General features: G+C 50.8%; 1 protein-coding gene across 1 annotated transcript; it reads right to left on the minus strand.

The window, feature by feature from the left end:
* Positions 1 to 2,253: 2,253 nt before the first annotated feature.
* On the minus strand, positions 2,254 to 22,018 carry Npepl1 (aminopeptidase like 1). Its single transcript, XM_027419846.2, has 12 exons — positions 21,869 to 22,018; positions 21,210 to 21,395; positions 20,652 to 20,822; positions 18,387 to 18,476; positions 17,906 to 17,987; positions 16,323 to 16,465; positions 5,620 to 5,697; positions 4,574 to 4,674; positions 4,199 to 4,322; positions 3,751 to 3,927; positions 3,289 to 3,399; positions 2,254 to 2,807 (listed from the first exon to the last, which is right to left on the minus strand). Exons 1-12 carry the CDS (start codon positions 22,016 to 22,018, stop codon positions 2,646 to 2,648), a joined length of 1,575 nt encoding a protein of 524 aa, XP_027275647.1. The 3' UTR covers positions 2,254 to 2,645.
* Between the last annotated feature and the right edge of the window lie 346 nt (positions 22,019 to 22,364).

Below are 22,364 nucleotides of genomic sequence, written 5' to 3' on the forward strand. Positions count from 1 at the left end.
AAGTGAACTTCTCCCCTTTTCTATTTATTCCTCGGGTACTCTGTCCCAGCATCGAAGAAAAGCTGGTTAGCACCCCTTTGCTGGCACACAGAGAGAACTGACTTTGGCGGAGTGTCTCCTTGTGGTTCTGAAACCTGAATGGGAGGCACCTTCACAGCTGTTGACTACACCCTTTTCAGATAGCCCACTCCCTCAGGCTACAGCCTGGACACTGGCTAGCTGTCCCCTGTAGGTCAATGGTCCAGATGAGGTGCTTAGGCCCGTGGCTATGAGGACAGTCCAGACACTGAGTGACTGGGGGCTTGGATGAGGCACCCCTAGCCATAAAAACCATGGCTTCCAGCCCCCACTACCAAGCTTCTAAATACCTTCAGGCCACTGACACTGCTCCCTACAAGGCCTGAGGTATGTGTCTCCATGTCCTCTAAGCACTGGAAACACACAGGCTCCTTCCTGGTAATAGCTCTGTCTAAGACTCCAAAAGTTAATGCAGAGAGGAAAATCTTTCTGCTGTGCTCTCCAAGACCGGGAGAAGCTGGTCAGCTCCCAGCATGTAGGCTGAAGTCTCCTTGAGTATGTCAGGACTCCACTGTGGTGTTGGTGGTGGTAACCATAGCCTAGCTCACTCGTCCTCAGAGGTCAATCACTCCACTTTACCACAGAATACTCTGACTAGGAAACGGTGCCACCAAGGGTAGGCTGTGTCTTCCCACAGCATTTAACTTATTAAGACAATTCCCCGAGGTATGCCCACAGGAGATTCTATGTTTGTCAAGCTGACAATGAAAGGCAACCATCATCCTGAGGATGGTGGTGAAGGTCTGGCCGGTTCTGCACAGTGGGAAGCCACATTTCTTCTGTGTGGCTCTCCAAAGCCCAGGCTGATATAACTGCAGGGTGTCCATCTGTCCATCTTGTGATGGACCCTGTGATTCCTGGGCTTCCAGCAGAGCTGGCAGAAGCAACTGTGCCCTTAAGCCTTTTGGCCTTGGGGAAAGCAGAGCCTTTGGCTCATCCCCGGAAGCCCCAACATCGGGCATACTGTCCAGGCCCTGAGCCTGCAGCTGGTCCCCAGCTGGGTCCCTAGCCCTGTAGCCGCCTTTGTGCCCACACAAGGGAGACTCAGTTCCCCTGCTGCTCTGTGACCCTGTTTCCTGTGTCCACAAGGGCACAGCTCCCCAATATGGGGTAGCAGGAGGGATGTGCCAGCTGCCACAGAGAAGGAGCCAGACCACCTCGGTGATCCCTGCCTCCTCTGGGGTGTCTGTCTCTGGGGGAAGCTGGTGAGAGCTGCCTAGTGTGAGCAATGAAGAGAACTAATGAGCCATGGAGGCTCCTGCCCTCTGGCCTGGCTATGCCTCTCCCTGGGTGGAAAGCACCAGCTTCTCACCCACTTGACCACTGCCCACAGTGACGGTTCCTTGTCAAGCAAGTTTTCTCATATTGTTCTGGGACTTACAAGCCTGCTTTTGACTTTTCAGGTCCACCTGAGGCTATGTATACAACAGGTAGTTAATAAACATTTGCATGGCATCAGACCCAGAAACAGACACCTTCTTTCCAAGGCAGGAGAGACCTGAGTCTTAGGGCATTCAGGCTGGAGTTGTTGGTGGACTCAGAGTACATGCATTCCAGTGTATGTACTCTGCAAACCTCCAGCCAGGCCCTTGCCTCATCACCCCTTAGAGAAGGTCTAGGAAGCCCCATCCCTACTCACCAGGGCCTAGCCCTGATCTCCTCTCAGGCAGTTATATTGGGATGGGCTGTGTTGGAAGACAAAAGGAAGCAGGTGGTTTTGTCTAAACTGAAGAAAACTTATCCCCAAATACTACGAGGCCTGCCTCCCCTGAGCCCAGGTGTGGTGTACAGACTCTGAACCCTGGCTGGGCTCCTGGGAATCACATGTGTTTTCCAAACCAGGTCCTCTGTGGCCTAGGGCCTCTCTGTAGGAACTGGGGAGATTCAGGTTCAGTAGGATCAGAACTGAGGAAAGCCATGGCCACCCCAATGTGAACAGGGCTTCTCAGAAGCCAACCTGCAGTGTGTGGAGACATTTGGAAAACCAAAGCAGCTGGCCAACACGCCTAGGCCTGAGGGCTGTTGTCCTCTGCCCCAGACTCCTGGGCTCTGGGCTGCAAAACCAGTTCAACTAGCCATCTCAAGACCAGATGAGAGAGCCTGAGGGCTGTTATCAGGCTCTGGACAGGTTATCAGACAGAGGAGCAGGGAAAGACATGAGCAGAGGCAAGGGAATGTTGTGGTCATATTTAATTCAACTTCAAGTGAATTGGAGGGGCTACGATGCTCTTCCTGCTTCACAGGATGGGGTCTCTAACAGCTGGAGCAAAGGCCTGGGTCAGGAAGTGAACTCACCACAGAGGTGACCTGAGGTGGTGGTTCTAAAGGCCATGGGGTCAAGGGACAGTGAGTTTGCAGAAGCTGACCTGGGAGGTCTGTGACAATCTTCCCCAGACTCCACCAAACCCTAAGCTGTCTCCTAAGAAAAGAATGGCCACTCCCATCACCACAGGTTACAGAAGGAAAAGCCAAAAGCATCTCAAGATCTAATCTTTCAATTGCTTAAAACCAGTCAGTGCAAAGTGAGGTAAGGAACGCATGGCATGCCACCAGGTGTGAAGTAGAGCTCACACGAGCCTGCGTCTCTTGGAGTCACGCCCCACGTCATCACCCTCCTGGGCATCCACCTCACAGTCCAGTGGGGACACCAGGTTCAGCAGTGGGTCCTCAGAGGCACGGCCAAACAGTGCCAGGAGGAGAGCCACACCAAAGCCTGTGGCTCGCTCACCCTGTGGACAGAGAAGGTGAAGTCCTAGGTCAGAAGGGTACCTCTGTGCAAAAGAGGCTCTGTAGGCCTCCCACATGGAGGTCCTAGGACACGAGCCTGTGTCTTGGGCCTTCCTGAAGATGTCCTGACATGCTCAGGGCCAACAGAGGAAACCGGTGGCGGGCAAAATCTAACTAATAGCTACAGCTCAGAGTGAGATGGCCTGGGCCTCCTATTAAGCATAGGCTAGGCTGGCTGGGAGGACTGCTCCACAGCAGCTACAGAGGTCAGGGAGACGGCAGCTGGCTGGAGGCTGGGCCCCAGACAATCTGACACACAACACAGGACCTTTCTGATGGTCTCAGAAGCAGCTCTGAGCCAGAGGGGCTCTGTGGGAGTAGGAGGAGGGAGGGAGGGGGAGGGAGGGAGGGAGGGAGGAGGAGGGAGGAGGGAGGGGAGGGAGGGAGGGAGGGAGGGAGAAGCAGGGCATCCGAGCCACTTACAGCGTGCACTGGGGCTGCAATGTCCAGATGGACCCAGACACCAGGCCAGTCAAACCCGATGTGTGAAGCGATGAAGAGGCCAGCACAGGAGCTGGGGCTGTTGTCTCGGTCCTGAGGACAAGAGGAGGACATTTGGTGACATCCTGTTCCCAGGAATGGGAGGAGTCTGGATGGTTGTGTCTAACCTTTCCTTATCCCTCAGCCACAGGCACAGAGGTGCCTGCTGACCCAGACGCTTGAAGAGGGTTCTAACCTAGAACAAATCGTCTACCTCCCAGGACAAGGGAGGAGTACAAAGAACTTGGAAGGGCAACTAAGTCAGACCCCAGTGTGGAGTCTGTTTATCGAGCATGGTCAGTGAGTGTGTCCTCGCTCCTGGTGTTTGGGAACACTGGTCTTCTGGCTCACAGACTTCCCAGGGCCACAGCTCTGCATATCAGCATGGGCAGGCCCAACACCTACCGCCACTGAGTTCTTCATGTCGGCCACAGCCGAGGTGAACTCGCTGAAGTGTAGCTCAGGGCAGTATACCAGCGGGTGGACCAGGTCGCCACACTTCCGGCCAGCCTTCACGCAGGCCACCTCCCACTCAGCACTGTTGGTGAGCACGGCTGCATGGTACTTCCCTGTGGCGATGCCCTAGGCAAAGGACACAAGGGAAGCAACCATGCCAGAGAGGACAGAAGAGGAACACAAAAGCAAAAGTAGAGCAGTCGGCAGATAGAAAAATACAGCAAGGGGGAGGCAGGAAGGAGAGCAGAGGAAGAACAGTGAACAACAGAGCAGGCTCTGGTTCAACAGCATGGGCGTTGCTTCCTCTCCTCCAAGTGATGGAGGAGCCACTCTCACTGCCAATAGGGCCTCAGGCTTATGGGAGCTGCAAGGGACACTCACCATGTGTGACACTCACCTGTGCTCCAGTCAGTGTGGCCATGTCCACGATGATGTCCGCTCCCAGGTCTTTGCAAGCATAGGACACCCCATCAGCTAGCACCAGCCTGCCCTCGGCATCTGTGTTGTTTATTTCTACAGTCCTGGGTGTGACATAGACCCTGTCAGAGATGCAGCTGGCCAGAGCGCTGAGCAACCCCTTTGTTACCCGAGAGCACAGTCCCTGTAGCTCCTCCATCTCCATGACACGCGCCCTCCCCAGGAGTATCGTAGGTGGGAGGCAGGGTGGACTTCTTCCACACCCTGGGTTAGGCTCAGATTGACCTAGCCTGGCTCTGAGAGGAAGCCCACAGTCTAAACAAGAGTTCTAGAGCTGAGAGAGGGCTGGCCTTACTTTCCTGAGTACAGAAGGTGGATGTCATCAGGCCTGGTGGCGTTGGGGCCCACTGCATTCTCGGCCAAGCAGAACACAGCATGGAGGTTATCTTTGAAACCCTGAGAAGAAGGGCAGGGGAGAGGTCCCATTATAGACTAGAGGCACCGGAAGGGTGAAAGAGCAGGGAGAGCCAGGTGCTCTCAGAACTGTGGGACTGGGGCCCTCAGAAGCAGGAAGTGGAGCTCAGGTCTAAAGGTGCAATTCCGGAAATCCCTGCTTGAAGGGGGAAAGGCCTCCAGAGTCCAGAACGTGCAACAGACTGCACCACACAATGAAAACCTTGAATTTGAGGCAATCCTCCTGCCTCAGCCTCCTGACCATCATTCTCACCCAAAGCAATTGCTACTATGGGACTGGCAGGTGATTTTAGTTCCACAGTTCTTCCTGCCAGTAGTAAACCCTGCCCCCATGGCAAGAACCAGCCTTCCATCTCTGCATTCCTTCAGGGTGACCCCTACAGTGTGGCTATGGGGATACATGGATCCTGTGGGCCGAGTCACTGCCATTGCTGTTCATTCTGTGGCTCTCACGGAGGCACCTTCCTTTTCAAGAGGATGAAAGGTAGGGTCAGTGAAAGGAGACATGTGAGTTAACCAGGGGCTCTTGTGTGTATGTGTGGGGGACACTTCTACAGCAGAGGGGGGCTCTCAGCACCCCAAGTCACTGGCTGTGGCTTCCTGTAGGTCTGGTACCTGTCAGGGCCACCAGTGACTACCGCAGCCCTGGCTGGTGGAAAGTTCAGCAGAACCGGCCTGCTGAGCATGCCCTTGCTGACATGCCAGCATGTCTTAGAGGCCAAACCAACAACAGGAATGAAGGACTTCTCCAAACATGTCCAACCATGGCTGCTTCCTTCAGAGAACCTCAGCAAGCACCCTAAGCTAGACCTTCTTGGCCATTCTTACCCAATAATCCCTGATAAGCTCCAAGGCCAGGGAGTGAGCCCTGCAGAGAGGAGGGTCAAGCAAAGCCTGAAGGGGAAAAATCAGAACTCACGCCCTCACCTGCTTGATGGCGGCTCTGAAGGCTCCCAGGATGGCTGCGGCACCCCCACAGTCTCGCTTCATCCCTGGCATAGTGGTCTACAGTGACACAAAGGGACCAAAGAGAGGGAATGAGCTGCATGAACATGGATACAGCTGGCAGCAGGCACTCAGGCTCCAATCTGCAGGACACATGGGGCCTCGGCTTTCACAGGGCTCTCTGAACGCTCCTACAGCTCATGAAACCGACCACACCCAAAGGGGGTGTCCTACCAAAGCAAGAGGAAGTAATGTTCAGAAATGGTGGCGATAGACTTCTTATTTCTGTGCGTTTTAGGGCTACCAGGCAATAGATAACAAGAGAGAGGGAGGGAGACCTAGAAGCTACGCACTGACCAGATTCACCACGACTGGTTTCTCCCACAGAGCCCTGGACCCCATGCCAGTCTGGGAGTCTATACTCAGGGCCTCTGCCTTCTTCTCCATAGAAACTGAGGCTCACAAGGAGTCACGCAGCCAGCAGCACAAGAGGCTTGGCCAGGTTTCCCAGTGGCAGTCAGACCCTTGAGGTAATGTGTTTGCCAGGAAGCCATTTTGCCTGTGTCCCCCACTTTCCTGCTGTGTCTGCTCTGAGGAGGGATGTGGGGTAACCCCAGGCTCATGCCTATCCCTCCCTGAGTGTAGGCTGGCAGCCACACAGTGAGTTGTGTCCCTCCATCTCCAGCCACAGTGAGGGTACAGCCTACACAGCACCCTGTCCACTTGTCCTCCAAACAAGAGACCTGGACCCCAGCTCCTTTTGCCACAGACACTGGCACTCATCCTGGCTCGCTTCCATCCACTCACACAGTGAACACTTGAAGTCACCTTCACTGGTCTTCCCCTGCCCATCCCTGTAGCTTTTCTGGGGAGGCCCAGACCTGTGCCAGTTCTTCTCCCTGCTTCCCAGCTGCTCCTTTCTGGCTGTGTCTCCCCTCCCACCACTGCCATCAGTAGGGGCATCTATACCCTAGCATGTTCAGTTCTCAGCTGGGTCTGAGCTGAAGCCCCTGCCACCAGCGTGGATGCTGCCTCCTATGAGCTGCTTATGTCAGTACACACCTATGTTCCATAGGCTTCCAACTCAAATTGACAAGTTCATACTTCAAATAAAAACAGTTCCTCAGAAGTAAGAATCTTGGCTTGAAATGAATGGAGCGATTTTCGGAGTCCTTGTGTTACATGAGCCCCGAATTTTAGCTCTTAGTATTCTGGACGTAGACTGTGCTCCTTTCATGATCAATCCTAGTGAAAAAGACCCATCTTGCATGGCTGAAAAGAAGCCATCTTCCTGACCTCATCAGTGAGAAAACATAGGCCTCTTGAGAAGAGAAAATGGCCCCACAGGTCCTGGAAGCAACCCATTTCAAAATGGCCAACCCAGAAAATGTTATGACAGCTGTTCATGGAAGACGGTGTGTCCCTGCACAGTGTCACCTCCTAAGCCAAGTGCCAAGCTTACAGATAAAACTCAGCTGCTTACATGAAGCCTCCTGACTCTGTGTGTCACTTCTGTCATTATAAAGGAAAAGGTTCTCAATGCTACGGTGCTATCTGCCCTAGTCACTTTGACACACGCACAAAAGCCATGGCTGGTCAAAGTGTCAGAGCCCTGGTCCAGCGGAGGCTGTGGCCTGTCAGTGACTAGGACTGCCCGGGCTCCTCTTTGTGCACCCCAGGACAATCAAGTCATGGCAACCTCACTTGCAGAAGCTTCTTGGTGAATCAGTAATGCTAACTTTGGAAACTTTCCTGGGGCTGAAGAGAGGGTTCAGAGGCTAAGAGCACTTGCAGAGTGGACCAAGCTCAGTTCCCAGCACCCATATGGTGTCTCAGAACCATCCACAGACGTGTGTGATGCACATACATGCAGGCAGAACACTGATACACACAAAATACATCTTGAAAAAAGACAAAAATCGAGTGAGAGGCCTGAATCCCAGCCCAGAAGCAGCAGAAGATGAAGGCCTGAGCCTCAGGGAGCCTTGAGTCACAGAACCAGAAGCAGTTCAGAGGGAGGCCCCACTCTCAAATCCAGGTAGGTTCCAGCTACAGGCCTTGAACAGTATCAGTAAGAGGCCCAAATCAAGCCCGGAAGTAGCGTCAGAGAAAGGCCTGAGCTTCAGACCCTGAGCGTCAAGGGAGCCACGAGCCTCAGAACTTGGAGCAGTGTTAAAGGGAGGCCCCAGCCTCAGCCCCAGGATCCAGGAGTGGTCACTGGGTGAAGCAGCAGCAGCACTTTCCAGCAGTAGCTTCCAGAAACTATTGCAGAAAGTTCTTTTGGGAAAGAGCACCTGTGTCCCCAGCCAGCGTCCACTGCCATTTCTCAGTTACAGATAACCTGCTACTACAATGACTGCTGGACCCTCAGCCCCACCTACAACTCCAACAGGAGGAGAGTCTATTGGAGCTGTAGCCCCACCTGCACCTCAAGGAGCGACCACCTGAGCATTGGGCCCACTTCCACCGGAAGCTCTGCTCTACTTGTGCCTGAAGGAGCAGTCAACAGAGCCACAGCCCCCAACTGTACCAATTGGAGAAAGAGAGACCCCCTGAAGCACAAGCTCCACCTATACCAGTTAGAGGAAGAGATGCATAGATAACAAGGTAAGAACACACTCAACAATATGAAGAGCAGTAAGGCACCACTAGAAACTGGTGTTGCTACAACAGCAAGACCTGAGCATCCCAACACAGATGGAATAGAAGAAAACTACTTAAAAAATAATTTATGAGGATGATTTAAGCCCTTAAAGAGGAAATGAAAATTCCCTTAGAGAAATGGAGGAAAAGACAAAACAAACAAACAAACAAACAAACAAACAAACAAAAAACTGGAAGATATCAACAAATACCGTAAAGAAAACCAAGAAAAAGCAATCAAACAAGTGAAATCTGAAATAGAGGCAATAAAGAAAACACAAATGGGAGGAATCCTGGAAATGGAAAATCTGGGTAAATGATCAGGAACCACAAATGCAAGTATAAACAACAGAATACAAAAGAGAGAATTTCAGGCATTGACTATAACTCGGAGGAAACAGATTCATCGGTCAAAGAAAATGTTAAATCCAACAAATCCTTAACACAGAACATGCAGGAAATCTGGGGCACCATGAAAAGACCGAACCTAAAAATAATAGGGATAGAAGAAGGAGAAGAAGTAGAACTCAAAGGCACAGAAAATATATTAAACAAAATCATAGAAGAAAACTTTCCCCTAAAAAAGGATATGCCTATGAAAGTACAAGAAGCTTGCAGAACACCAAATAAACTGGACCAAAAGAAAAAAAGTCCCCTCATCACATAATAATCAAAACAATAAACATATAAGATAAAGAAAGACTATTAAGAGCTGCAAAGGAGAAAGGTTAGGTAACATATAAAGGCAAACCTATCAGAATCACACCTGACTTCTCAGCAGAAACAATGAAAGCCAGAAGGTCCTGGTCAGAGGTTATGCAGACACCAAGGGACCACGGATGCCATCCCAGATTACTTTACCCAGCAAAGCTTTCAATAACCATAGATAGAGAAAACAAAATATTCCATGATAAACCAAATTTAAACAATACCCAGCCCTACAGAAAGTACTAGAAGAAAAACACCAACCCAAGGAAATCACCTGTGTTCACAAGAACACAGGAAATAGATGAGCTTACGGCAGCAAACCCCAAAGAAGGGAATCGAACGCACAATGCCATCGCCACCAAACCAAAAACAAAAATAACAAGAACTAGCAATCACTGGTCATTAATATCCATTAATATAAATGGTCTCAATTTACCTATAAAACACACTTCAACCGCACAGACAGACATTACCTCAGAGTTCCAACCAAATGGACCTAAGAAACAAGCTGATGTAGCTATCTTAATATCTAACAAAATAGACTTCAAACTAAAATCAATCAAAAAAGATAAAGAAGGGCATTTCATATTCATCACAGGAAAAATCTACCATGAGGAAATCTCAATTCTGAACATCTACGGCCCAAACATAAGAGCTCTTGCATTTGTAAAAGAAACATTACTAAAGCTCAAATCACAAATCAAGCCTCACACACTAATAGTGGGAGACTTCAACACCCCACTCTCACCACTGTACAGGTCTGCCAGACAGAAACTTAACAGAGAAATAAGGGAACTAACAGAGGTTATGACTGAAATGGACTTGACTGACATCTGTAGAACTTTCCACCCAAACACAGGAGAATACACTTTCTTTTCAGCACTCAAGGAACGTCCTCAAAAAACGACCACATACTCGGTAACAAAGCAAACCTCAACAGATACAAAAAAAATTGGAATAAACCCCTGTACCCTATCAGATCACCACAGCTTAAAGTTAGAATTCAACAGCAATGTTAATTTCAGAAAGCCCACAAACACACGGAAATTGAACAATGATCAACTGAATCACCACTGGGTCAAGGAAGAAATAAAGAAAGAAATAAAAGACTTCCTAAAATTTAAAGAAAATGACCACACAGCAAACCCAATGAAGGCAGTGCATGGAATGCCTACATAAAGAATCTGGAAAAACTGCACCCTAGTGAATTAACAGAACTGAAAGCGTTAGAACAAAAAGAAGCAAACTCACTCACCCAGAAGGAGGAGATGGCAAGAAATAGTCAAATTGAGGGCTGAAATCAATAAAATAGAAACAAAGAGAACAATGCAAAGAATCAATGAGACAAAGAGTTGGTTCTTTGAGAAATTCAGCAAAATAGACAAACCTTTATCCAAACTAACCAAAAGACATAGACAGAATATCCAAATTAACAAAATCAGAAATGAAAAGGAGGATACAATAACAGACACTGAGGAAATCCAGAGAATCATCAGGTCATACTTCCAGATGTACTCCACAAAATTGGAAAACTTTAAGGAGATGGACAATTTTCTAGATAAATACCACATATCAAAATTAAATCAAGAACAGATAAGCAATTTAAATATACCTATAAACCCTAAGGAACTAGAAATAGTTACCAATAGTCTCCCACCCACCCCTCCAAAAAGAACAAGCCCAGGCCCAGATGGATTCAGTGTAAAATTCTACCAGAAATTTAAAAAAAGAGCTAATACCAATACTCCTCAAATTATTCCACATAATATAAACAGAAGGAATATTGCCAAACTCTTTTTACTAGGTTACAATTACACTGATAAGCATACCACACAAAGACACAACTAAGAAAGAGAATTACAGACCAATTTCCCTCACGAATATACATGCAAAATATAAATACTCATGCAAAAATACTCAATAAAACACTGGCAACCCGAATTCAAGAATACATCAGAAAAATCATCCACCATGACCAAGTAAGATTCATCCCAGAGATGCAAGGATGGTTCAACATACAAAAATCTGTCAATGTAATCCACCATATAAACAAACTGAAAGAAAAAAAAAAAACAACACATGATCATCTCACTATATGCTGAAAAAGATTTCAATGAAATGCAAGACCCCTTCATGATAAAGGTCTTGGAAAGATCAGGGATAACAGGAACATATCTAAACATAATAAAGGCAATATACAGCAAGCCAACAGCCAACATCAAACTAAATGGAGAGAAACTCAAAGCAATCCCACTGAAATCAGGAACAAGACACGGCTGTCCACTCTCCATATCTATCCAGCTATAGCAATAAGACAACAAGAGGACATCAAAGGAATACAAATTGGAAAAGATGTCACTATTTGCTGATGATATAATAGTTTACATAAGTGACCTCAAAAATTCTACCAGAGAACTCCTACAGCTGATAAACACCTTCAGCAAAGTGGCAGGATACAAGATTAACTCAAAGGAATCAGTAGCCCTACTATATACAGATGACAAATGGGCTGAGAAGGAAATCAAAGCAACATCACCTTTCACAACAGTCACAAATAACATAAAATATATTGGGGTAACACTAACCAAACGACAAGAACTTCAAGTCTTTAAAGAAAGAAATTAAAGAAAATGAAAAGATCTCCCATGCTCTTGGATAAGTAGGAGCAACATAGTAAAAATGGCAATCTTACAAAAGTAATCTACAGATTCAATGCAATCCCCATCAAAATCCCAGTACAATTCTTCACAGACCTTGAAAGAGCAATACTCAACTTCATATGGAAAAACAACAAAAAATCCTGTACAATAAAGGATCATCTGGGGGCATCACCATCCCAGACTTCAAGCTCTACTATAGAGCTATAGTAATGAAAACAGCTTGGTATTGGCATTAAAAACAGACAGGTGGACCAATGGGATCAAATAGAAGACCCACACACCAATGAACACCTAAATTTCGACAAAGAAGCTAAAAATATAAAATAGAAAAAAAGAAAATATATTCAGCAAATTTTGCTGGTATAACTGGCTGTCAACATGTAGAAGAATGCAAATAAATCCATATCTATCACCATGCACAAAACTCAAGCCCAAATGGATCAAAGACCTCAATATAAATCCATCCACACTGAAGCTCATAGAAGAGAAAGTGGGAAATACATTTGAACACACAGGCACAGGAGACCACTTCCTAAATAGCACACCAGTGGCACAGACCCTGAGATCAACAACTAATAAATGGGACCTTCTGAAACTGAGAAGCTTCTGTAAAGCAAAAGAACATGGTCAACAAGACAAAATGGCTTCCTACAGAATGGGAAAAAACTTCACCAACCCTGCATCTGACAGAGGGCTGATCTCCAAAATATACAAAGAACTCAAGAAGCTAGTCTCCAAAACACCAAATAATCCAATTTAAAAAATGGGGTACAGATCTAAATAGAGAATTCTTAACAAAACAATCTCAAATGGCAGAAAGACACTTAAGGAAATCCTTAACATCCTTAGTCATCAGGGAAATGCAAATCAAAACCACTCTGAGATGCCATCTTACACTGATCAGAATGGCTGAGATCAAAAACACCAATGACAGCTTATGCTGGAGAGGATGTGGAGAAAGGGAACACTCCTCCATTGCTGGTGGGAGTGCCAAGTTGTACAGCTGCTGTGGAAATCAGTATGGTGGTTTCTCAGAAAATTAGGGATCAATCTACCTCAAGAGCCTGCAATACCAGTTGGGCATATACCACACTGGCATCACAAGGCCATTTGCCCAACTGTTCATAGCAACATTATTTGTAATAGCCAGGTTTTGGAAACAGCCTAGATGTCCCTCAACTGAAGAATGGATAAAGAAAATGTGGTATATTTACACAATGGAGTACTATTCAGCAGTAAGAAACAATGACATCCTAAAATTCTGCAAATAGGCAGAACTAGAAAAAAAAATCCTAACTGAGGTAACTCAAAACCAGAAAGACAAATATAGTATGTACTCACTCATAAGTGGATACAGACATAAAGCAAAAGATACCCAGCCTTCAATCCACAACCCCAGAGAAGCTAGAACCCTCTTCCAGAAACAGATGGAAGCAGATGCAGAAATCCACAACTAACCAAAGGGCCAAGCTCCTGGAGTACAATTGAAGTGAGGGAGGAGCAAAAATATGAACAAAGGAGTCAAGATCGTGATGGGGAAACCCACAGAATCAGCTGACTTGAACTAGTGGGAGATCACTGATTTAGGTCTGATAAATGGGGAATCTGCCTAAGACAAAACTAGATTCCCTTAATATAGGTGGCAATGGTGTGGCTGGGACAATATATGAGGCCACTGGCAGTGGGTCCAAGATCTCACTCTAATGCACAAACTGACTTAGTGGAGCCCATTCTCTATGGAGAGATGCCTTGCCCAGCCTAGACACAGGGGTGTGGGGGTGGAGAGGGGCCTTGGTCCTGCCTCAGCTAGATGACGGGACAGACTGAGTAGACTTCCTAGGGGAGGCCTCACCCTCTCCGTGGAGCAGATGGGAGGAGGGGGGCGTGGAGGAATGGGAGGAAAGCAGGGAGGGGGAACTGGGATTGGAATGTAAAAAATAAATAATAAAAAAAAGACAAAAATCTCACCTGCATGTGAGTCACTGTCCCTATTGCCTGATGGCACACATCTGCTGCCTCTTCCAGATCAGTCAGAGCACAGGGCAGCCATGAGAGTGACAGGCCCAGCCAGCCGCTGCCTGAGGCAGCAGCAAGAGATAGTTTTCAGATGAGGCATGGACAAGGTAATAATAGGGCAAGCCTCACTGGGAGACACAGGGGCAGCACTCACCCCTGGCACTAATGCAGGCTCTCCAACACAAGGTGGAACTGAGAAACACATGCACGCACGCACGCACGCACGCATATACCCCTTGACAGCCTCCCCATGCTCAAGGACCGCTCTAAAGAGATAATGGTGACATCAAGGAATGTGAGGTTTCTGGTAGCAGGAAGTACACAAAAATGCACCACCTATGCATAGCTCTGTGTGCTGACAGCCTCCAAAAGAACCACCCATCACGTCCCCAACAAATATCTGAAGCTCAAGACTGCTCACTTTGTGCTTCGGGCCCCATATCAGAACCAACATTTGAAACTACCACTTGTCAAGTTTGGTTAGAATAGCAAAGAATGTTCAGGGTCATGGGACGTGACTCCTCCTTGTTTCCGTTATAAAATGTGTGCAGCCAGACTGTTGGGACACATTCCCATGGAGACAGCGCGGCAGCAGGCTCCCAGCCCAGGTGGCACAGGGTCCTACTGTCCTGTTCAGTACCCAGGAAGGAGAGATGCACAGACAGATAGTGCCACAAATAGCACCATTTCTCACTTGAAAATCATATAATCTCCAACACGTTTTACTATTCACGGTGAATTATTTTCAAATGGATCTCGATTTTAATTACCAATTTTAATTTCCTGCACAGGACCTTGAGGCCATGACCAGCATGACCAAGCAAATTCGCTTGGGATCAGCACACGGAAAGGGTTCAGGAGGAAGATCTGAGGCTCCCTAGGACCTGCCACTCCACTGATTCCAATCTACCACTGAAGTATTTGCAAACAGACCCAGAACGGGTGGTGTGAGCATCCCCACCATTTGATCTTGAGACCCTGCCTGTGCTCACGCTCCCTCTTGATGGGCTGAAGTTTTATGGCCGGCCCTTGAGTGGAGCTGTGGAAGCAAGTGCAGGTCAGGCTTGAGATTTTGTGTCAACCCTTTGGAGCCTCACTGTTTAGTCCCATGCTGGGTACTCAGTACGACTTGGAAAGTCTCCCCGGCTCACCCTGAATTGGGGTGACATGTTTCCAAGGGTAGGGGACAAGTGGGGTTAAGAACAGCCAGTGTGCCCACCATGGTCATTGTGTCTACCACATGTTTGCAGGTTAGTTTGACCACAGGAGGACAAAGCTGATATCTCAGTTTTGGAGGCTAGCCTGTGTTCTGGCAGTTTTTTTAGTTACCTGGAGTCTATGGCCTCCTGGAAGCTATACAACAGAGGCCAAGTGAAAGGACCTAAGGCCCAGTCTTACATCAGAGGGACCTAGTCTGGAGAAGCCATGATCCCTGCTCTGACCTACCAACAAGCTCACAGCAAAGTAAGTAGGTGTCCCGTCCCCCCCAACCCCGACCAGACAGGAGGTAACTGCAGCGGGCAGCACTCACAGTTGCTGTGCTAGGTGCATGGCCAGGTGCAGGACCAGGTGTTGTGCCAGGTGCAGGGTGGAGCTTTCCAACAGCAATAAAGCACCTACCCTGCTTCTACCCAATGTTGGAAACTAAACACTTTTCCCCAAATCTTCAGTGGTTTGAAGTTGGAGCAATTTCTTTGGTTACTGTTGCTTCAGCAACACCAACGTGGCCTCCCACACTCACCCAGCATTATGGTCTCACCATCCACCTTTAAGTAGCCTATTCTCTGTGGGGAGAGTTAAAAGGCCACTGGTCCTGGCCAGACTCAGCCAACCACCCACTTTCGAAAGCTACAGGGGAAGACTGATGAGCTGCCAGCAGTGCTGGGACTTCTTCGCCTCAGTTATCCTAGAAGCCCAGTGGATGAGAAGAGCATGACCAACCCCAACTTCCACTGATCCTCCATTGGAGTGTGATGTTTGACACATTTTGAAGCACGGATATATGAAGGCTGTTAAAATGGGTTTCAGAGATCTGAGCACATGGCCAGCACTGCAAGTTCTAGAAAGTGAACTACGATGTTTTTTTTTTTTTTTTTTTCAGTAGCCTCAGGTATCCATTGCCTGGGGTGACAGAAACACCTCTGAGTTAAAGTAACAGTGCTCTGGGGTTCTGAGCCGGGACTGAGGAACAGTCCTGGTTCCCATGCGTATCCAACACAGATATGTGCAGGTTGGATGAAGTCAAATTCACAGGATGACAGAGACCTGGACAAACTTCCTTAATGCCGTAGTCCATTAGCAATTAGCAAATACCGAGATGGAAGCTGGTTTTGTGGGTTTTTTTTTCCTATTAAAATACATTAATGATATTTGAAGTGTTAATATGCTGCCGCTCTCTATTTGGACTGGAATATTTTTCTTTTCAAATTTTTCAACTGGCAAGATAATATGTGTGGAATTCAATAAAAGAGAGTGTTTGCTATTGGGGTTATTTTTAAACTTGTATTATTAGTTCCATTCCCTGAGTAGTCCTGGAAATAATTGTGTTGGATAGAAGAGAAGGGATTTGAAATAAAAACAGTCGCCCACCCCCTGATACCTAGTACACTAGGTACTTGACGTGCTGGTCTGAACTGCACCCCAAAACCTACATCTCACCTTCCCTTTGATGCTGAGGCCGCCGGTGTCATAGACGACACCCTTACCCACCCAGGCGATGGTCTGTGTGGCCCCATCAGGGGTGTGGCTGAGGATGGCCAGAGCAGGCGGATGGAGGGCAGCTTTGCCAACCCCGTAGATTCCTGTGCAGGAAAGGGAGAGTGTGAGGTGCAGGCTCACCCGTGAAGACTTCCAGGGGCCCTGTGGACTCTGGTGATGGTGCTAGCTGGTCCACACTTCTGCTGAGCAACCCTGGATGGATCTCCAGCCCCACTCCTGCTAGGGGCCAGTATGGGATGAGAGAATGCAGATCCATTCTAACTCTAAGACTGCAAAGTGTTGTTAGGCTGAGGGAAAACTATTGTATCATACCCAGGAGGAAAGAACAGGACCATGGAGTGAGATGGTTCTTGGAGGGTGCTTCAAGGCCTCTCCTGCCCACATGGGTCCCCCTACCCTGAACTCGGAGCCTCCCTTCTCCAGTCGGCTCCACGGTTTTTGTGACACCACTTCCCTTGCTCGTTTTCGGCTTACATGCTCCAACTTCCCAAAGAAAGGGGCCTGCTCGAGCACAGAGGCTGCACCCCAAGGTGCCCCACCCAAATGCTGTCAACCATGATGAGGGTGAAAATGGCCATCTGACAGACTCCTACTCATCAGAAAGGACCCACTGCAACTGCTACCTCACAGAAACACCCCAACAGAAAGGGCCTCTGCCTCAGTGATTAACTAGTTAATGTGTGGGGGTTGGCGTGGTTCAGAGAGCTGGCCCCAATGACACGACCAGACTGCTGACTACTGGCATCCTGCAATCCCCTTTCCCTTGCTTGGGGTGGCCCTAGGGTCTCATCTGAAACTGCAATCAGAAGCAACAGGGCCTTCTCAGACCAGGTGGACGTCTTGCTTGGTCATGACTCACAACTCTGTCCTCAGACACCTTGCTCTGAGATGAACGCTGGCCCATACTGTGACTAGTAGCTCCCCCAGTCCCAAGGCTAGCCAGCACCCTGTAACAGCTTCTTCCTGGAGTCTTCACACAGCTATGGCCAGAAGAAAGCCCAAGTCACAGAACTGCTTCCTGAGCCTGGACTGACTTGTACCTTTGAAGGGACTTGTTTCCTAGTCACAGACAACTGTGATCGTGGCCTATGCCAGCTTAGTCTAAAAGCACCTCAAGACAGCCCAGTTGTTCCTCCAGTTCCTAGGTGAGGAGAGACCAGAGAGAGACATGCAGGTCAGGACAGCCCCCGCTGCATGCTCGTCACAGGAGAGAGACGAGCTGTCCCAGTGACAGAAGGCCCTGATGAGCTGGCTCTGAGCAGGGGTGTGGAAGGCAGGAGGAGCCACAGACAGGGGATAGGACACGGGTCTAGTGGCTCCCAGGATCAACATCAGAGCCTGGAAGGCTGCCTCTGCCTCCCAGTCCAGTCTTGGACTGGAACACAGGCTGATTGCCTTCAGGTCTCAAGCAGGACAAAATTGAGGACCCTATCTATACCAAATGCCCCCACTGCTAGCCCTACCACCCGGCGCCCCCAGCCTCTCCTGGACGGGGAGAGCTGTGGGAGGGCAGGTCTACGCACCTCCAAACCCTTTGGTCTTCAGCTGCTCATCCCGGATGACAGTGGGAGTGATCCCCAGCTCCTTTCCAACTTGGCTGATCTCCTGGACACATTCATGGAAAAGACAACAGGAGACAATGAAGAAGCAAGGCTGGGCTTCACACCAAAGAAGAGTCTATCTGTGGTTGTGCGGTGGGAGAGGAACCACCTCAGAGGCCAGTGGCTGCTCCTCTCATGATCAAGCCTGGGTAGGGGGGAGGCTGGCCCTGCACATTTAGCTTCTTGCAGCTGGTGGTCCCCATCCTACAGATGGCCAACCATGCCCTCAGCTGAGGATGCTGGCCTTTTGGAGCAAGAGGGACTCCAGAATTTGATGGAAATGGTCCTGGGATATCTGGGCCACAGAAAGTACAAACTTGAGGCTTTCTTGGCCTCTCCTTGTGGTCTAGACACCCTCCCACCCACCTCCACTTGGCCCCTCTTCTAGCAGAAGGTCACGAACCTCAAGGAAGATGTCTGTATTCATCTCATTGCATGGTGTGTCCACAATGCGGGCAGCTAGGCGCACACCTTCTGTGGCGCTGGTTAAACACTAGGAGAAAAGAAAGCGTTCATCACTGGGGCCCAGGGACAGGGCGGGAAGGAGTCGTCCTTTCCTCATCCAGTTCCCCAGGGACCAAAGACTTGAAACACATAAGACTCTAGGAAAATGCTTCGGGCTCCTCACAGGCGTGGGGGGAGGAGGGGGGAGCATCACCCTAGGGGGTTGAGGGGTGTCTTCCATGAGTCCCTTGGAGGCACAGAGGTCTACCACTCTGTCTTCCTTGTCACTGAACAGCCTACTGGGGCACGGCTGTGGAAGGAACGGGACCAAACTCTGTCTTAGGGAATTCACAAGTCTCAGAGACCCAGGAGAAGACAGAAACCTCGACCACAGACCCCACCAGACCTCTGACCCTGTGCCAAGAAGGACAACTCAGAGATACCAGTAGTGACTGAAGATGCTCACTGTATCCAGAGAAGGGTGGTCCCATGTCTCTGCAGAGCCAGCACTGCCCTAGGCCCCTCCCTGCCCACTTTTGTCTGCCAGTGGGCCTTCCTCTTAGCTGACAAGCATCCCTATACCTTCATTTAATCTCATGCACCCAAAACCTCTGAAGCAGGGACAGCTGGCTACGTCAGTGCCTCTGTGCTGGCCAGAAGAAACAGATATTAAGGGGCTTGCGGAGGCGCAGGGCAGCAGCTTGAAGTTCATCATCACCTCCCCCGGACTTGTATGTCAGGAGGGCAGGCGCAGGTCCATTCTGCCAGTCGGCCACCGCCCCCGCTGTCTGATCATCACAACAGCCACTGCCTGTCCCAGGTAATTAAACCTCGAAGGCTCCGAGTAGAGACTTGGGAGCTGACAGCTCTAATATGAGCTGTGCTTGTGAGGCCCCTGCTACCTGTCAGCAGTCGGCGGCCTGCGTGGGATGTGTGTTGGGCCGAGGACCGGCCTCAAGGGAGGAAGGTATGACCCTGCAGACCCTCCACAGGCACAGAGCTCCACAATGAGTGAGGGTGAAGAGAATGTAAGCCTTAGTTTCTACATGACAGGAGAAGCAACACCCTTTTGCTTCTTCTGTAGGTGCTTATGTGAGGCCTCCTACGTGTCAGGCGGCGTGACAGACCCTCAGATGACTGGGGGCAATGCCAGGAAAGCAAGGGTGAAGCAACAAGTTAACGTCTACAGGACCCAGAGCTCTAGGAATGGGGGTTGGGGGGCACCCTACTGAGGAAAAACGGGGAGGCAGCAGATGGCCACAGAGTGTCCAGACGTGAGCACGCCTGGCTAGCTGAGGGATGCAGGGGTCTGCAGTGGGAGGGTGGGAAGCAGTGTGTGTGGGGGGGAGTGGTTGGGTGTGCAGGAAGCAGGGAGGGCTATGCTCAGGCTTCCAGGCCAGGGTCTGGGAGGTGGGCCTGCAGCTCAGAAGGAACTCCCTAGGCAGGTGAAGTCCAAAGGCTGCTGATGCCTCCCAGAGTGGAGACAGTGAGGCCAGAGGGGAAGGGAATGCAGGAGAATGAAGGCAGGTTGGGGAATCAGCTGGGAGTCAGGGGCTTGAAAATCAGTAGGCCTGTGGCCCTCAGAAACAGAGAAGGGGCCAAAACCAGGTCAGGTGGGTGGGTAGAGAAAGGAGGTTAAAACAAACAAAGCGACTAGACTGTTTTCAAGAATACAGAAAGCAGATTCAAGATGGCGGAGGTGGAGCCTGCCTTTCTAACTCTGTCAGGGAAGACAGAGGACAAAGCCCCCAAGCAGGGGCTTGCTTGGAGCTCAAGGTGACCACCTTCCTGACAACAAAGTGGAGGGACAAGATGGTCTCTGGCTGTTGGGTGGAAGTGAAGACAAAGCAGTAGGGTTGGGGGCAGCTTTGTGGGAAGATAGCCTAGATCAGGCGCGTCTGTGGACTGACAGTTTGGGAAAGATTTCCAGCCTGCACAAGTTTACTCAGGCTTCAGTGAGACAACACACACTAAAGTGCTCCCCAACCAAGGATAAAACAGCACAGACTCAAAACACAACTGCACCAGGTGCTGAACGGGTACTCAACAAACACTAACAGAACGGAACAGGGACCAGAAAACACAACACAACAGCATCCTGTAGGAGAGGGGCCTACTGCGGTTTGGGAGCCAATGGAAGGCACTGTAGCTCTTCTCTGGGGAAAGGATGGAAAGAGCTCTCCACCTCAACTCCCAGGAGGCAGTGTGCCCTCTAGACACCCACTTGCAAGGTGGACACTTCCACCGGGCCATTGTCTTGTCCCACCAGGTAGAACTCCACCATGACGGTCTTCTTCTCTGTGCGCCGGGACGCCCCTGAGCGGTGTGTGAAGAGTGGGAAGGCCCGGGCCAGGGCACAGGCAGAGGCAAAAACCTCAGGCTGCTCACAGACCATCTGTAGTGAGAGAGAAGCAGAGCGGGGCTGAGGCTACAGAGGGAGGCTACCAGGCCTGGCCCAACACCAGCTCTACACTGGACAAACCCAGAGAGGTCTGTGATCCACGGTAACATGAGGCTACGTGAGAAAAATGTCTGCCACCAGACATTGTCTGCTCTTTCCCAGACAGACGAGCAGGGCACAGACATAAGCCCAGGCCTCAATAAATCTAAGCTGGTCTCTCTGATTTGTCACGCAAATTGATCTGGTGTAAATCACTTTGTGGTTGAAAAGTTAGCATGGGAGGTCACATGGGCGAGCATGCTCTTGCCTGAGGTGGGCCATTGGCTTTCGGTGTACACCCACCGATGGGCCAGCACAGTGGGGCCCTTGCTCAGCACTCACCAGGATGCACCGGTGGGTTCCAGGAGGCAGGCAGGTTCGCACAAGCCTGGTGATGAAGTGGGCTGCGGAAGGGCTGTTATGCCGGCTCACCCTGGAAGGCAGGGCTGCCACTGTGGCACAGTTCAGGTAGAGGGGACAGCTGTCCGTGGGGTTGGGGTTGAGCGTGGCCAGAGCTGCCTGCCAGAGCTAGATTAGAAAGGAGACACGAGACAGAGCGGGCTTCAAACGTGTGTTGTGTCTGGAGATGCCCTACTGGCCACGCCTGCTTGTCTAGAGCACCCCAGCCACCACCAGCTGTGTGTCTCTCTGGCGCCCTTCCACCCTCGTGGGACTGCGCCTCGGGCTGGCAAGGCCTGTCTGGGGGACCCCCTGCTTCAAACACTTGGAAGCCCGGCTCCTGGGCCTTGGCCAGTTTCCATGGAAGTGGGTCTCGAGGCCAGAGGCCACGCGAAAGGCCCGACCCGGCGGAACCGGTGCAGGTGGCTCGGCCTGGGCCGGCCGGCGACACAGGCCAGGCCTCGCGGCGGCAAGGGCCTGGGGACAGACGGCCTGGCCTGTCGCGGGCCTGCGCCCAGGGCCCGGCGGGGCGCACGGGCGAGGCGGGGCCTGTGTCGCGGGGCCTGGGCTCGGCGGGCGCATGGCGGCCGCGGCCCGCTCACCTCCTCGGTGACCCGGGGCTGCAGCTTCCCGCGGACGTGGCTCCAGGGCACGCGGTGCAGGTGTTGCAACTGGCCCAGCAACAGCAGGGGCCGGCTCTGGGGGTCCGCGTCCCCGGCGCTCGCCTGGAACTGCAACCCCACGCTCGCCATCTTCCCCCGAGCCCGGCCCGGCGCCGGCACCCCGCGCCCCCGCTCCGGCCCGGCTCGGCGCGCCCCGGCCCGCCCGGCCTCGGCGCTCCGCCTTCGCCGCCGCGCGGGCCGCGCCGCCCTGCAGGGCCCACCCGGGGCGCGAGGGGGCGCCGGCGGAGGCGGGGCGCGGGCCGCACTGCGCCTTCCGGGCCACCGTTGGGGTGAGTGGCGCGCGAGCCCCTGGAAAGGCTCCAGCCCCAGCGCCTACCCAAGGCCCGCCTTCCAGTAGGTTCCTGGACACGATGAAGCCTCCCTTGCCAGGGGCTGCCGTGGCTACTGGGCCGGACGAGTAGGCATTCAGGTCCCT

Source organism: Cricetulus griseus, chromosome 6, assembly GCF_003668045.3.
Source record: "Cricetulus griseus strain 17A/GY chromosome 6, alternate assembly CriGri-PICRH-1.0, whole genome shotgun sequence".
NCBI lineage: Eukaryota > Metazoa > Chordata > Mammalia > Rodentia > Cricetidae > Cricetulus > Cricetulus griseus.